Raw genomic sequence first — 16,222 nt, forward strand, 5'->3', positions numbered from 1 at the left:
AAATTAACTGCTATCATTCAAGAAGAAGATCTTGGAGTCCTAGAAAACATCCACTTATTGTGCAGCAGTAGTTAAAAAAGCTGACCTATAAGGAGAGATTAAAAAGACGGGGACTGTTCAGCCTGAAAAGAGATGACAAATGACAAAGGTCTATAAAGTCATGAATGGTGGAGGGGAAAGTGCATAAGGACATGTTATTTACCCCTTCACATAGCAGAAGAACCAGGACGCACCCAGTGAAATGAATAGGCAGCTGGTTTAAAAACAAACAAAAGGAAGTCCTTCTTCACACAAAGAATCAACCTGTGGAACTCATTGCCAGGGGATGTTGTGAAAGCCAAAAGTATAACTGAGTTCAAAAAAGAATTAGATAAGTTCATGGAGGATAGATCTATTAGCCAAAATGGTTAGGGATGCAACCCCATGCTCTCGGTGTCCCTAAGCCTCTGACTGCCAGATGCTGGGCCTGGATGACAAGGGATGGCTCACTTGATAATTGCCCTGTTCTGTTCATTCCCTCTGAAGCACCTGGCATTGGCCACTGCTGGAAGACAGGATACTGGGCTAGATGGACTATTGGTCTGACCCAGTAAGGCCATTCTTACGTTCTGCAAGGGTAGCTATAGTACATCCTGCGCCCCCCTGGAGCTCGGCTCACTCACACGTGGCTCGGACTTCGGGGGGGGGCGGGGGGAGGCGCATGCCAGCATAGGCGCCGACTCCGGGAACACCCATGGGGGAAAGTTAGTGCGTGCTCAGCTCCCACCAACAGTCAAGCTCCCCACACTCAGCACCTCCTGCCCACCACGAACAGCTGTTACACAGAGTTCAGGATGCTCCGGGAGGAAGGGGGAGGAGCGGGGATGGGGAGTGCTTGGGGGAGGAGGCAGGGAAGAGGCGTGTCGGGGCGGGGATTTGGGGGAAGTGTTGGAATGGGGCAGTGTGGGGGCGGAGCAGGGGCAGGAATAGGAAGGAGTGAGGGGCAGGGCCTAGGACGGAGGCAGGGCCGAGCATCCCCTGGCTAGAGGGGAAGTCAGCACCTATGCATGCCAGAGTTTGTCGTGCTCGTGTGAGCTCCACCTCTCTAGAATGGCTTTCACAGTGTACGGTGGGAAAACTTGCCTGTCCCTCCTGGGGATGGTGGGGGGCAATGGCATGAGCTCTTCAAATGGAGTGGTGAAAGGTGCAGCCCCAAAGACTCAGCGTGTAATTTGATGATACTCACAGCATCAGCTGTACATCTCAGACACTAGACACCAGTGTAAGGACAGAGTCTGCCTGAGCTATGCACATTCTCCACTTCCTGTGCCAGGGTGCAGGCAGGGTCCAACTGGCAGCTCTGCGACCTTACACCAGCTGAGAACTTCCCCAGAGAGGGGAACTCTCAGCTGGCCAGCATGGGCAAGACTCCACCACTGGGCCCCACCTGAGTGGCACAAAGTATCCAGAACAAAAGAGTAGAATCTGGGCCATTATTTGGGGTTTTACCTTGGCATGAGAATGCTGCTGTTTGCTCTGCTCTCTGTATATTAATTTCTGCTACAGGAGCCTCTCCATCTTCATCATCTGAAAGTCAGGGGAACTGATCACAGGAGGAGCTTAAGCAGAAAATGAAAGGGGCTAAGCCCATCTAGCCCAGTATCCAGTCTTCCAACAGTGGCCATTGCCAGATGCTTCAGAGGGAATGAACAGAACCGGTAATCATCAAGTGATCCATCCCCTGTCGCCCATTCCCAGCTTCTGGCAAACAGAGGCTAGGGACACCATTCCTGCTCATCCTGGCTAATAGCCATTGATTGACCTATCCTCCATGAATGTATCTAGTTCTTTTTTGAACCCTGTTATAGTCTTGGCCTTCACAATATCCTCTGGCAAAGAGTTCCACAGGTTGACTGTGTGTTTTGTGAAGAAATACTTCCTTTTATTTGCTTTAAAACTGCTGCCTATTCATTTCATTTGGCGACCCCTAGTTTTTGTGTTATCATAGAATCATAGAATCATAGAATATCAGGGTTGGAAGGGACCTCAGGAGGTCATCTAGTCCAACTCCCTGCTCAAAGCAGGACCAATCCCCAATTAAATCATCCCAGCCAGGGCTTTGTCAAGCCTGACCTTAAAAACTTCTAAGGAAGGAGATTCTACCACCTCCTAGGTAATGCATTCCAGTGTTTCACCACCCTCCTAGTGAAGAAGTTTTTCCTAATATCCAACGTAAACCTCTCCCACTGCAACTTGAGACCATTACTCCTTGTCCTGTCCTCTTCTACCACTGAGAATAGTCTAGAACCATCCTCTCTGGAACCACCTCTCAGGTAGTTGAAAGCAGCTATCAAATCCCCCCTCATCCTTCTCTTCTGCAGACTAAACAATCCCAGTTCCCTCAGCATCTCCTCATAAATCATGTGCTCCAGTCCCCTAATCATTTTTGTTGCCCTTCGCTGGACTCTCTCCAATTTATCCACATCCTTTTTGTAGTGTGGGGCCCAAAACTGGACACAGTACTCCAGATGAGGCCTCACCAATGTCGAATAGAGGGGAACAATCACGTCCCTCGATCTGCTCGCTATGCCCCTACTTATACATCCCAAAATGCCATTGGCCTTCTTGGCAACAAGGGCACACTGCTGACTCATATCCAGCTTCTCGTCCACTGTCACCCCTAGGTCCTTTTCTGCAGAACTGCTGCCTAGCCATTCGGTCCCTAGTCTGTAGCTGTGCATTGGGTTCTTCCATCCTAAGTGCAGGACCCTGCACTTATCCTTATTGAACCTCATCAGATTTCTTTTGGCCCAATCCTCCAATTTGTCTAGGTCCCTCTGTATCCTATCCCTGCCCTCCAGCGTATCTACCACTCCTCCCAGTTTAGTATCATCCGCAAATTTGCTGAGAGTGCAATCCACACCATCCTCCAGATCATTTATGAAGATATTGAACAAAACTGGCCCCAGGACCGACCCCTGGGGCACTCCACTTGACACCGGCTGCCAACTAGACATGGAGCCATTGATCACTACCCGTTGAGCCCGACAATCTAGCCAACTTTCTACCCACCTTATAGTGCATTCATCCAGCCCGTACTTCTTTAACTTGCTGACAAGAATACTGTGGGAGACCGTGTCAAAAGCTTTGCTAAAGTCAAGAAACAATACATCCACTGCTTTCCCTTCATCCACAGAACCAGTAATCTCATCATAGAAGGCAATTAGATTAGTCAGGCATGACCTTCCCTTGGTGAATCCATGCTGACTGTTCCTGATCATTTTCCTCTCATGTAAGTGTTTCAGGATTGATTCCTTGAGGACCTGCTCCATGATTTTTCCGGGGACTGAGGTGAGGCTGACTGGCCTGTAGTTCCCAGGATCCTCCTTCTTCCCTTTTTTAAAGATTGGCACTACATTAGCCTTTTTCCAGTCATCTGGGACTTCCCCCGTTCGCCACGAGTTTTCAAAGATAATGGCCAATGGCTCTGCAACCACAGCCGCCAATTCCTTCAGCACTCTCGGATGCAACTCATCCGGCCCCATGGACTTGTGCATGTCCAGCTTTTCTAAATAGTCCCTTACCACCTCTTTCTCCACAGAGGGCTGGTCACCTCCTCCCCATGCTGTGATGCCCAGCGCAGCAGTCTGGGAGCTGTCCTTGTTAGTGAAGACAGAGGCAAAAAAAGCATTGAGCACATTAGCTTTTTCCACATCCTCTGTCACTAGGATGCCTCCCTCATTCAGTAAGGGGCCCACACTTTCCTTGGCTTTCTTCTTGTTGCCAACATACCTGAAGAAACCCTTCTTGTTACTCTTGACATCTCTTGCTAGCTGCAGCTCCAGGAGCGATTTGGCCCTCCTGATTTCATTCCTACATGCCCGAGCAATATTTTTATACTCTTCCCTGGTCATATGTCCAACCTTCCACTTATGAGAAGGAGTAAATAACACTTCCTTATTTACTTTCTCCACACCAGTCATGATTTTAAGGACCTGTATGATATCCCCCTAGATGTAGCTTTTGCAAGCTGAAAAGTTCCAATCTTACTAATCTCTCCTCATACGGAAGCTGTTCCATACCCCTAATCATTTTGGTTGCCTTTTTCTGAACCTTTTCCAGTTCCAATATATATTTTTTGAGATGGGGCAGCCACATCTGCACACAGTATTCAAAATGTGGGCATACTATAGATTTTTATAGAGGCAATATGATATTTTCAGTCTCATGGGATGAATGAAATAGATTGAGCTTCTGAGTCTCTCACTACGAGGTTTTTTCCAGACCTCTAATAATCCTTGCAGCTTTTTTCTGAACCATTAACAGTTGGTCACCATCCGTGTGGACACCAGAACTGAACACAGCCCTGGTCTACACTGCAAAATTACTTCAGTATAACCAGGTCACTTCGGGGTATGTACAATCCACACCCCTGAGTGATGTAGTTATACCGAGCTAAGCACCGGTGTGGACAGCGAGCGCTATGTCAGCAGGAGAGCTGCCACCAGCGTCGCCATCGCCTCTCGCGGAGGTGGAGCTATGAAGCGGATGGGAGGGCTCTCTCCCGCCACTTAGTGTGTCTTCACCAGAAGCACCACAGCAGCCCAGCTGTATCAGGTCTGTACGTTTGTAGTGTAGACCTGCCACAGTCTCCAGGAACAATCTCTTTAATGCCATGTACAGAAGTAACCCGGCCCCTCTGCCCCTGCTCGATATCCCACTGCTTCTCTCTCCAGGGATCGCCTTGCCACCATAGGCACAGCATCGCACAGGGAGCTCCTGTTAGGCAGGTTTCCACCGGACCCCCTTCTGCCCTTCCCAGGCAGAGCCCCTGCTTTCAAGGATACAGCCCCCATTTGGCAAGTGCGGCCTATGTTCTTGCTTCCTGAACCTTGCCCCTGGGCTGTATTAAAATGCATGTTCCCATGGGCCCAGCCAGGGCCGGCCCACAACATTTTGGCACCTGAGGCCGGGAGCTCAAATGACGCCCCCATGCCCCCTCACTTGGGCCAAAACTTTGAAAGGTCTCAATTCTGCCTTCTTCCTGTTCTTCTCCTCTCATGGTACTGCTCTGCTATCTACCCCAATAAGGGAAAACTAACAACTTAAAATGCCTTGTTCACAAATTTTAAGTAACTCTTAACTTTCAAACCTCTGAACAGCAAATGTAGTTTTTCTTGTCTGCATAGTAAACATTGGCATTTTTATCTGTTTGAATAATCAAAGTGGTGCTTTCCGTGCCTTCTTGGTTGCAAAGATTTGAACTGCTTCCTGAAGGTCCACAGTCTGGGCCAGCTCATGCTCTATCAAGATGGTTGCAAGGCCAACCAGCCTCTCCTGTGTCATTGTGGAGCGCAGATGTGTTTTTATTAACTTCAGCTTGGAGAAGCTGCATTCTCCACTGGCAACTGTTACAGGAAGTTTAGAAGTATGCGCAGAGCAACAAAAGCATTTGGAAAGAGGGTGGTCATCTTATTTGTGCACATATATTCCAGAACAGCCTTTGGAGTTGATCCTGCTGAAATGTATCTTGAAAGGGCTTTCAGTTCATCACCTAAATCACTCGCATCAATATCGCACATTTCATCATGTGTCAATACTGTCTCTAGTGCCCTGAATTGCTGGTGTAGATCTTCTTCAGGTATAGTGAGGAGTTTGGGAATATCATACAACATCCCAAATATACTGCTGCGTTCCTTGAGCTGCATGAAACGTTCTTCAACTGACTGTATTGCACAATCTAGCACCTGGTTAAAGAATTCAACTTTGAATTGTTGTTTGGGGTCTCTTATGGGATTATCCCATGCTTCATAATCAAAATGTCTTCTTCTTCGGTGACTCTTGTATTCTTGAATGGGTGGGAAAATAGCTTCAGTGTGAAGGTCCTCTGCCAACTTCTGTGCACTCTTCAGAACGTTTTGAAATCCCTCATGTGACCAGTAAGACTCCAGATATGACTTTGCTTTGTCCAGTTGTTCCATTGCTCCAGATATATCAAGATCAACACCTTGGAGTCTCTTGCTTACAACATTTATTTCAAACACTATGTCATACCACAAAACTAAGCCACACAGAAATTTGAAGTCATGTATGTTTCTGGTGATTCCATTTCCCTCTAAGAAGAAAAGGAGTACTTGTTTCACCTTAGAGACTAACCAATTTATTTGAGCATAAGCTTTCGTGAGCTACAGCTCACTTCATCGGATGCATACTGTGGAAAATACAGAAGATCTTTTTATACACACAAACCATGAAAAAATGGGTGTTTGCCACTACAAAAGGTTTTCTCTCCCCCGACCCCACTCTCCTGTTGGTAATAGCTTATCTAAAGTGATCACCCTCCTTACAATGTGTATGATAATCAAGGTGGGCCATTTCCAGCACAAATCCAGGGTTTAACAAGAATGTCTGGGGGGGGGAAGGCTAGGAAAAAACAAGGGGAAATAGGTTACCTTGCATAACGACTTAGCCACTCCCAGTCTCTATTCAAGCCTAAGTTAATTGTATCCAATTTGCAAATGAATTCTAATTCAACAGTCTCTCGCTGGAGTCTGGTTTTGAAGTTTTTCTGTTGTAATATCTCAACTTTCATGTCTGTAATAGCGTGACCAGAGAGATTGAAGTGTTCTCCGACTGGTTTATGAATGTTATAATTCTTGACATCTGATTTGTCATCCCTCTGCCACTGTTCTCCCATGAACAGCTCCTGTCATAGCATTATCCTCCATAAGGACAACTATGGTATCATCTATCTTCCCAATTTGGTGTTTGATAGGCTTTATCGCCTCCACTCGAATGTCCCAGCGTGTGGCACTCAGTGATTTCAGTGTCAGAGATGATGTTCCCAGATGTTGCTTCAAAATTTGCCATCGATGAGTTGATGCAGAGAAAAATACATAGATGCTTTGAATTACATTTGAAAATTCAGCAGCCTCACTAGAAGCTGATGCTGCACCACTGACCACCAAGTTCAATGAATGAGAACTGCATGGGACAAAAAAAGCTTGAGGGTTTAACTCTTGGATCCGTGTCTGCACTCCTCTGTTCTTTCCTCTCATGTTGGCACCATATCATAGCCCTGACCTCTCATGTCAGCTATCGCAATTCCCGTATCTTCCAGCTCTTAAGAAGCACATTTGTCATACCAGCTCCTGTACTATCATCAATGTCAATAAATTCTAGAGAATGCTCTCTGACAGTCACCATGGCAGGGACGTTTTCACTAGGTTCTGTTGTTGTTACAAAATGCACCATTAAAGTCATTTGTTCCATATGGCTGATGTCAGGTGTGCAGTCCAGAATAACAGAGTAATATCTTGCTGACTTCAGATCTGCCACAATCTTCTGTTTGACTTTTGTTCCCAGTAACTGTATGATCTCATTTTGAATGGTTTTTCCAAAGTAGTGGTGTGTGTACATTTCTTGGGTGGTAACTCTTCTTAGATGCTCCTGGAGTACAGCATCAAACTCAGCAAGCATTCTCACAATGGCAATGAGCCTTTTCAGAACATTTTGTCAGTAAAGAGACTCTGATGCAATCTTCTCTTCAGGCTGGTCATCTATGGTGGCTTTTAACCTTAGTCTCATCTCAACCTCTTTCCACCTATGGAATGCTCTCTGGTGATTTGCTGCCTTCTCATGGCATGCCAGATTTTTAGCCAGATTTTTCCAGTCCTTTGTTCCTGTAGAACCCAATGTGGCTGGAACATTAGACTGCAAGAGTTTGCAACAAAAACAGTATGCAACATTCTGGGTTTCTGAGTACATAAGTCATGGCCTCTCCACTTTGTCACCATTGGGGATTTCACGCCAGAAATGTGTTGGATGAAAAATTCTATTTTCATTGTCTTTGGGGAACAGAAAGTTTTTCACTTGCTGTGTCCCATGCAGTACAAGGAAGTCCCTCAGGCTACTCCTCAAGGGGTCCACAGTCCTGGATCATCGAGACTTAAGGAACTAAACTCAGCAGCAGCTGTTTCTTGCACCTCCTCCACACCCTTCTCTGATCTTCACTTTTCTTCAGGAATGTGCATGATTACATCCATTTGAGATGGAGATACGGATGCTGCAGTAGTTGCCAGGTCATCTGCACTCTGACTAACTGGAAGATCAGGCATCTCCTCACCACTCACATCCTCACTGGGGCCAGGAGGCTCACCGTGAACGTTTGTGTCTATGTATCTCAGGAGAGCTCCTTCCTGCTTAGATAGAAAAGCTTCCTTTGCTTTCTTTCTTTCTCTGAATGCTGCACCAGAGGGGAGTTTTCTTCTTTCACTCATGACTGCTGTTCTGTGCTAGCTATAGTGGCTCTCAACACCCAGTTGAAGGGGACAAATAAGCAGGCTGGTAGCAGGGCCTGAGTGAGGGAAGATGTCAGCATCTTAAGGGCCTAACTGGCTCCTACCACTTCAGTTTACTGCCTGTTCTCCTCAAGTGGGTTCAGGGAAGCAGCAGGAAACAGGAAGCCCCCTGAGAAGCTGGTGTTAATCAGTCCAGGCTCCTGGCAGTGCTGGAGAGGTGCACAAGAGGCTCCTCCTCTTCTCTCTCCCTGCAGCTCCTGCTGCTTTCTGTTATTCCCTCTCACCTTTTCTCCTGCCTGCCTGTTCTGTCTCTAGTGCCCTCCTTCCTCCAGCACAGCTCTCCACCATCTCTGTGCATCTAGAGCAGAGAATACATACGCACCAGCAGCAGACACAATTTTCTACACTCTGGGTCCTAGTGGCCCCCCTCCCCGCCCCCAGTCTGGCACCTGAGGTGGCTGCCTCAGTTCGCCTCATGGTAAGGCCAGCCCTGGGCCCAGCTGATCCCGAATGCTCTGTGGAATTGCTCTGATTCCAACACTCACTGCCCACTGATTGTTGTGTCATCTGGGAACCACATCAGCAGTGATTTTGTATTTCCTTCTGGATCATTGAGAATGATATCGAATAGCATTGGGCCAAGGACAGATGAACAAGATCATACTGAAATAATGGAATGGTTACCTGCTCTGTGGGATTTCACCTCCAGCTCCACAGACTCTTCTCTCACTGCACTGCCAGGGACCTGCTTCTTTGAAAAGAAAGTTTTAAAACATTCCAGTTAAAGTGCCAAAGCAGTGACCTTTTAACAGCAGTGTGGCCCTACGATGTAACCGAGATGGAAGGAGTGCATTGGCCTGTTCTGTGCCTTCCTGCAGCAGGGAATGTAGTCCTGCATGAGGGTCATCTTTATGTTAATTGAAAAAGGGAGATGTAAGCAGCCCTGTAAAATGGGTATCTTGGGGATCTGATTTTCACTTTGGTGCCAGAAGGCTGGGCTTGAGTCCTGGGGAAGCCCTGATGGTAAAAGTTATGGGACTCTTGATTTGTAAAATTCTGACTGGATTAGGGAAGGGAGATTGATCACATCTGTTCTCCCCATCCCGGAACTCAAAGGAACACACAATGAAACTGCAAGGTGGAAAATGTAAAACTGATTTAAAAAATACTTTTTAACACAATGAGTGATTAGTCTGTGGAACTCACTGCCACAAGAATTAAGCCAATGTCCTGTTATCAGAGACAACGATGAACTCTATCATAGGAGGAAGATTATCCCACATATCCCATAGGATACTGTGGTGGTTTTTATCCCTTTCCCTGAAGTACCCGGTGCTGGGAACTGTCGGAGACAGGAGATTGGGCTAGATGGACCTTGGGTCTGATTCTGTCTGGCAATTTGTATGCTACTAAACTGTAGGTTAGTTCCTAGCATTTGGTGTGGACAAAACACAGAGGAAATGTCTTCCTTACCAAAGGCACTTAGAGAATGGCTCGTGCAGATTTAATTCTATTATGTATTGTACTCCCATCTGAAGTAACAGCTGATGTTTTCATTATCTTTATAAAAATCCAGTTCTTCTTTGAATCTTGCTAAGCTTTTGGCTTTGGTGATGGATACTGACAGTGAGTTCCACCAGCTAATTACACATTGTGTGAGTAAGTATTTCCTTTGTTCAGTTTAGAATTTCTCACTTTCAATTTCATTGAATGTTGTCTTGTTTCTTTGTTATGAGGCAGGGAGAATAGAAGTGACCAATCTCCCTTCTCTAGATCACTCAGAGCAGGCTTTTATCATGTGTCCTCTTACCCATCTCCTCGCTGAAGGAACCACCCTCCCAGTCTTTTCAAACTCTCTTCATCGAAGAATATTTCCAGGCTCTTGAGCATTCTCATCACCCTTCTGTGAACCTCTCTAAGGTCAGGTCTACACTATAAACTTACATCAGTATAACTAAGTCCTTCAGGGATGAGAAAATCCACACCCTAACCCCTGGTGTAGACAGCGCTATGTCGATGGGAGGACTTCTCCCATCGACATAACTATGGTGCATCTCGCAGAGGTGGATTAACTAAGCCTGGGGTTGGCAACCTTTGGCTCGCGGCCCATCAGGCTAAGCCACTGGCAGGCCGCGAGACAGTTTGTTTGCCTTGAGTGTCCACAGGCACAGAGCCCCGCAGCTCCCAGTGGCTGCGGTTCACCATTCCCGGCCAATGGGAGCTGCGGGAAGTGGCACAGGCTGCCCGCTGCTTCCCGCAGCTCCAATTGGAGCCAAAGGTTGCTGACCCCTGAACTAAGCCAACAGGAGAAGCTCTCCTGTCGGCATAGTAGCATCTTCATTGAAGTGCTACAGCAGCTCAGCTGCCATGTTTTATGTGTAGACCTGCCCAAATTCTGCAATATCCCACATGAGATGGGTTGACCCAGCACTGCTCCCAGTATCCAGTTGGGGCAGCTCCACCGATTTATACAAAGGCATCAGAACATTCTCTGTAAAATTCTCCATCCTGTCCTTCTGCATCTAAACCTCTCGTTTGCTTTTTTTTTTTACACACAGCTGCACTTTGAGCAGAGGTATTCACTAAGCTACAATGGACCCACTTTTTCTGAGCTGGCACAGTTACAATATACCCCTGTAAGGTGTATTTGAAATTGCTCCTTCTCATGTGTATTAGTTTGGGTTTATCATCGCTGAATTCCCCTGCCAGGGTGTTTCCCATTCACTTTGCTTGGTTAGGTCTCACCCATTTTCTTCACAGACTTCTGCAAAATTTTCCTCCCTTCCTCCTTAGCCCCCTTGCCAGATATTTACTAAATATTTTAAACCACAGTTTCCTCCCACAAACCCTTCTGACATCTCCATAGTTAAGCTGTAGCCGCATTGGGAATTGTGTCTTTTGTGCTTTACACAACACCAACAATATGGAGAACCTTCTCCCGGACACAGCTGATCTTAAATAGAGCTGGGCAAATTTTTTCTGCTTAAACATTTTTTCAGTTAAAATATTCAGATTCAGTGACACCAAAATATTTAGCAAATTCACATAGATTTTACCAAACTGTTTCAGTTGAAAAAAACCTTTGGAATATATAATAAAAATGAAACACTTAATTTTTTAAACAATATGTTTCAATTTTTCAGACTGAAACAAACTTTACTTCTGAAATGGCCTTGATTTTATTTTTTAACAATTAAAATACATTTAAAAATGCTCAAAATTGAAATGAAACCAAATGTTTAGTTCAATCTACAATGGAAATGTTTTCAACTTTTTGATTCACCAAAATACTTGGAAAATGTTGTTTTGGGTTTGACACAAAACAATTGTTTTCCAATTTTTCAGCATTTCCAGTAAACCAGAAAAAACTTTATTCGCCCACTCCTCATCCAAATTAACTGTGTTCACTGAACATGCAAAGACAAGGCCCAGCTACATACACATGGCTGCTCCTGCTGGTCCCTGGCACAGAAAACAGTGAGCACCACTAGAGGGCTCCCATACTAGTTAAAGGGGTGCTCCCTTATGTACTACAGGGATAGTCTGTTTTTTCCTTCTCTTTGTTTTCTTTCTTTTAGACAACATCTGATCCATGATAGAACTTTGCTTCTTTATCAACCAGGTTATTGAAAGTTTAAATACATTTCCCATTTACCTGGGATTTAGAGGCTACATGTGGCTGATCCAAACGTTTACGACCCAACTTTTTTTTCTGCTCCTTTGGCTGGGAAGCGGAGCCTGTGAGGTTGTCTCTCTCCATCTTCTTTGGTGACTCCGGCTGGTGCCCAGAGAACTGTTGAATTCTGGTCTCTTGTCCCAGCGACAGCACAAGCTGGGGGAAATATGATTTTATTGAAGGAACCAGCCTTTCCTCTGGGATGTGGTGCTTCCTACAGTCACCCTGGCCTTTGTCACAACTAGATGACCCCAATCCAAGGTGCTTTTCATGGAGTTACAACTTAAGAACCCTCATAAATAAAGCTGGGCACATTTTTTTAGGTGAATAATATATTTGCCAAAAAATGCATTTTTGAGGCAACAAAACTATTTAAAAAAGTGGATCTAATCCAGCAAATTGTTTTGGCAGAAAAAAAACGGGGAAAGAATTTGAAGACCTTGAAATGGTTCATTTTTGGCAACTTCAAAACAAAACATTTCAACTTTTCACCCTGAACTATTTCATTCTGACCACTTTGAAATGAACCGTTCTGAGTTTTCATTTCAAAATGGCCATTTGTTTTTTAATTTAAAAAGTGAAAAACACCTAAAACCAACCCAAAATTAAATGAAAAATCCTTCAACTCAAAATGAATTTTTTCTTCACATATTTTTGGTTCAACCCCTGAATTGAAAAATCAGATTTTTGCTCAGCTCTGCTCATGAAGTCAAGTCGATGCAGGCTGTGGCTGCGCTCTTGGTATGCCGTGCATCACAGTTAGGCCACATACCAGGGCTCCAAGGTCAGCACTGGCTGCTGATTGGCAGTGCAGTTTAGGATGTTGGTTGTGACCCAGAAAGCCCAAAATGGCTTGGGACCTTCCCATTGAAAATTCCGTTCTCTCCCCATGGGATACCTCTACAGCTACGACCAGCAAAGGCAACCAAGCTCGTAGGTCCCTGGTTTAACAAACAGGGATATTTTCTGCAAGGAATTCACAACCTTGCCACTCACTTCACGCCTCCAGATCTGTTGACCTTCAGGGATTACAAAACTCATCTGTTTTCTTGGCTTGCAGGACTGAGTTAATCTGCTCTAACTCAGCCAGGCGTTATAGGGCTGGATGCAGAAATGGCTGGGAGAGATTCTTTGGCCTGGGTTATGCCAGAGGCCAGACTGCTCAGACATTGCGCACTGCTGGCCTTGGAACTGATGAGCATGTGAATTGTGGGCTATTGGTTTTTCATTTACGTGAAGGCTTCAGGTATCAAAGGGGCTTTTATTATGTTGTACAGCGTCTTTGGGCAGTAGAACTTAGTGCTTCTACAACTATTAAAACCTACAGGCAGTGATAAATATGCTTTGTACAAATCGGCCTAAATTTTCAGAAATGGCCACTAATATTTGGGCACCACGTTTGACTGCCCAGCGAGGGTACATCTACACTAAGACCAGGTTTTCACTCAGGTTTAAGCCTAAACCCACTTCCGTTCACACAAAATCAGTCTGACTCAGATCAGCCAGCACTCCAGACCCTGCTAGGGGATGGGTCAGAGCCCGAATCCCACCTTGACTGTCATTTTACAGTGTGGACGCAGACCCAAGTCAGAAGGTCCGTGTAGTGCAGCATGGAAGTGTTAGCATGGCTGTGAGACCCAGGCCCAGCAATTGTAAACGCAGCTTTACAATGCAGTGTGGACGCTCAACTTCACTTAGTTGAAAATCCAATTTTCCATTAAAAACCAGTTTGGATGGAAATATTTTGACCCGCCCTAGCTGAAAGAAATAATCATAAATAGCAAGAAATCTCAAGGCAGATTAACAGTAATAAATCTAGATCCATTTGCCATTAAAAAACAAAATTAAAAGACTCCGTTCTAGGGTCTGCTCTGGATTCTCTGTGTAGGAGCAATCTCGGGTATTTTAAGAGCTGCTGGAGCAGCTTTACAGCCCTCACCTCCCAGCCCGCTGGCCCGCAGGGTGCTCCCAGGGTAAGGGGATGCCAGTGCAGCATCCCTATGAGAGACTCTGGGCCAGTGTTTGAAAATAAGCCATCCATTTAGCAGTCACTTGAGGGTAACAGAGAGTGGTGCCATATTCATCCCTGACGTGAGGTTGGGTGAGGTTCTCTGGCCTGGGTTATGTAGGAGACCAAATTTAGATGATCATAACAGTCTCTGTGAATTTAGACCCTCTTGGACCAAAATAAGTATTACACTGGCCAGATGTGAATTGGGATCTTGCCCTGGGGCACCACCCTGTGCCACCAGCCAAGCCAGCTTGCCTGCTAATTGTTGGAATAACGATGCTCAACTGATGTTGATCAGGTTAAATAAAACTCCCACCTCATCTGTTACCCCAGCAGCACGGCACTGCAGCTGGGATCCAGGTCCCAATTCCCGTCCTGAACCCAGCAGACGTGCTTCGTCTTGGTTCGGTTCTGAAGTTCTCCATTCTGGGTGCAAAACAAACAACAAGTGAAGATCACCAGTTTTTACCCATCCCAGCATCCTTCACACATGCCTCGTGCCCCTCCTTTCCGGAGCTGTCCTGCAGGACACAGGAAATGAGGAAACCGTTTGGTTCTCTATAGTTTGGACAGGACTTTCTCCAATTGGCTGCTTGTTCCAACCCTCCCCCTCCCCAAAGTCTCTTCACCTCCGTTTCAATCCACACCTGCCCCTTTTATCCTCTTCTCTCCTGCCCTGTCCCCCTCAGCCTCTCTTCTGGGTCCCCTCTCACTTCTCTTTTCTGTCCATGTAGCTGGTCCCCACCTAACTAAACCCTCTGGAAAATAGAAAATTGTTTTGCCACCATCCCATTGGTCACCCTGCTGGTGTGTCCTACCCCTTCCCTCACCCTGGGTCTGTCTGGTTTGTTGAGATTGTCAACTCTTCGGGACAAGGACATCTACCACTCTGTGTCTGTGCAGCATCTAGCACAATGAGGCCACATTTTTGGTTGACCCGAGACACTGTCCTAACAAACATGATTCCTAATGACAATAAGGAAACAGGCTCTCAACTTCCTTTGAATCTGAAGACAAGGCCATTGTGGAGAAGCTAAAAGAATTCTTTGCATTGGTTTTCACTGCGGAAGAGCTGAGGGAGATTTCCACACCTGAGCCATTCCTTTTAGGTGACAAATCTGAGGAACTGTCCCACGTTGAGGTGTCAGTAGAGGAGGTTTTGGAACGAATTGAGAAGTTACATAGCAATTAGTCACCAGGACCAGATGGTATTCACCCAAGAGTTCTGAAGGAACGCAGATAAGAAGTCACAGAACTACTAACTGTGATTTGTAACCTATCACCTAAATCAGCTTCTGTACCAGATGACTGGAGGTTAGCCAATGGGCTGCCAAATTTTTTAAAAGGCTCCACAGGTGATCCAGGCAAGTACAGGCCAGTAAGCCTGACTTCAGTACCGGGCAAACTGGTTGAAACTATAGTAAAGAACAGAATAATCAGACACAGAGATGAACACGATTTGCTGGGGACAAGTCAACATGGCTTTTGTAAAGGGAAATCATGCCTCACCACTCTACTAGAATTCTTTGAGGAGGGTCAACAAACAGGTGGACAAGGGTGATCCAGTGGATACAGTGCACTTGAAGTTTCAGAAAGCCTTTGACAAGGTTCCTCACCACAGGTTTTTAAGCAAAGTAACCAGCCATGGGATAAGAGGGAGGGTCCACTCATAGATCAGTAACTGGTTAAAAGATGGGAAAGAAACAGTAAGAATAAATGGTAATTTTTTCAGAAGGGAGAGAGGTAAATAGTGGTGTCCCCTAGCGGTCGGTACTTAGACATATTCATAAATTATCTGGAAAAAGGGGTAAGTAGTAAGGTGGAAAAATTTACAGAAGATACAAAGCTACTCAAGACAGTTAAGTCCAAAGCAGACTGTGAAGAGTTACAAAGGGATCTCACAAAACTGGTTGACTGGACAACAAAATGGCAGATGAAATTCAGTGTTGACAAATGCAAAGTAATACACATTGGAAAATATAATCCCGACTGTACATGCAAAATAATGTACAGTTATTTTACAAGGGACTTGGGGGAAGGGTTGGAATGGGGAAGCACGGGGGTGCAGCAGGGGTGGAAATAGGTGGGGTGAGGGCTGGGGGGAAGGGGTGGAGGGGCGGGGCTTGGGGCACAGTGGGGATCGAGCACCCCCTGGCTAGAGGGGAAGTCAGCACCTATGCATGCCAGGGTTTGTAGTGCTTGTGTGAGCTCCACCTTTCTAGAATGGCTTTCACAGTGTACGGTGGGAAAACTTGC

General features: G+C 45.8%; 1 protein-coding gene across 6 annotated transcripts in view; it reads right to left on the bottom strand.

The window, feature by feature from the left end:
• LOC140913636 (E3 ubiquitin-protein ligase rnf213-alpha-like) overlaps positions 1-16,222 on the bottom strand; it is a 175,631-nt gene that overhangs the window by 142,682 nt on the left and 16,727 nt on the right. For 5 of the 6 annotated variants that reach the window (XM_073350365.1, XM_073350366.1, XM_073350362.1 and 2 more), the window contains 3 exons: positions 14,283-14,392; positions 11,935-12,111; positions 8,964-9,030 (listed from right to left, as the gene is read on the bottom strand). In XM_073350365.1, coding sequence (XP_073206466.1) covers positions 8,964-9,030; positions 11,935-12,111; positions 14,283-14,392 — 354 coding nt within the window. The remainder of the gene's footprint in view (positions 1-8,963; positions 9,031-11,934; positions 12,112-14,282; positions 14,393-16,222) is intronic. The other variant, XM_073350364.1, reaches the window with a different exon arrangement.

This window comes from Lepidochelys kempii, chromosome 6 (genome assembly GCF_965140265.1).
Source record: "Lepidochelys kempii isolate rLepKem1 chromosome 6, rLepKem1.hap2, whole genome shotgun sequence".
NCBI lineage: Eukaryota > Metazoa > Chordata > Testudines > Cheloniidae > Lepidochelys > Lepidochelys kempii.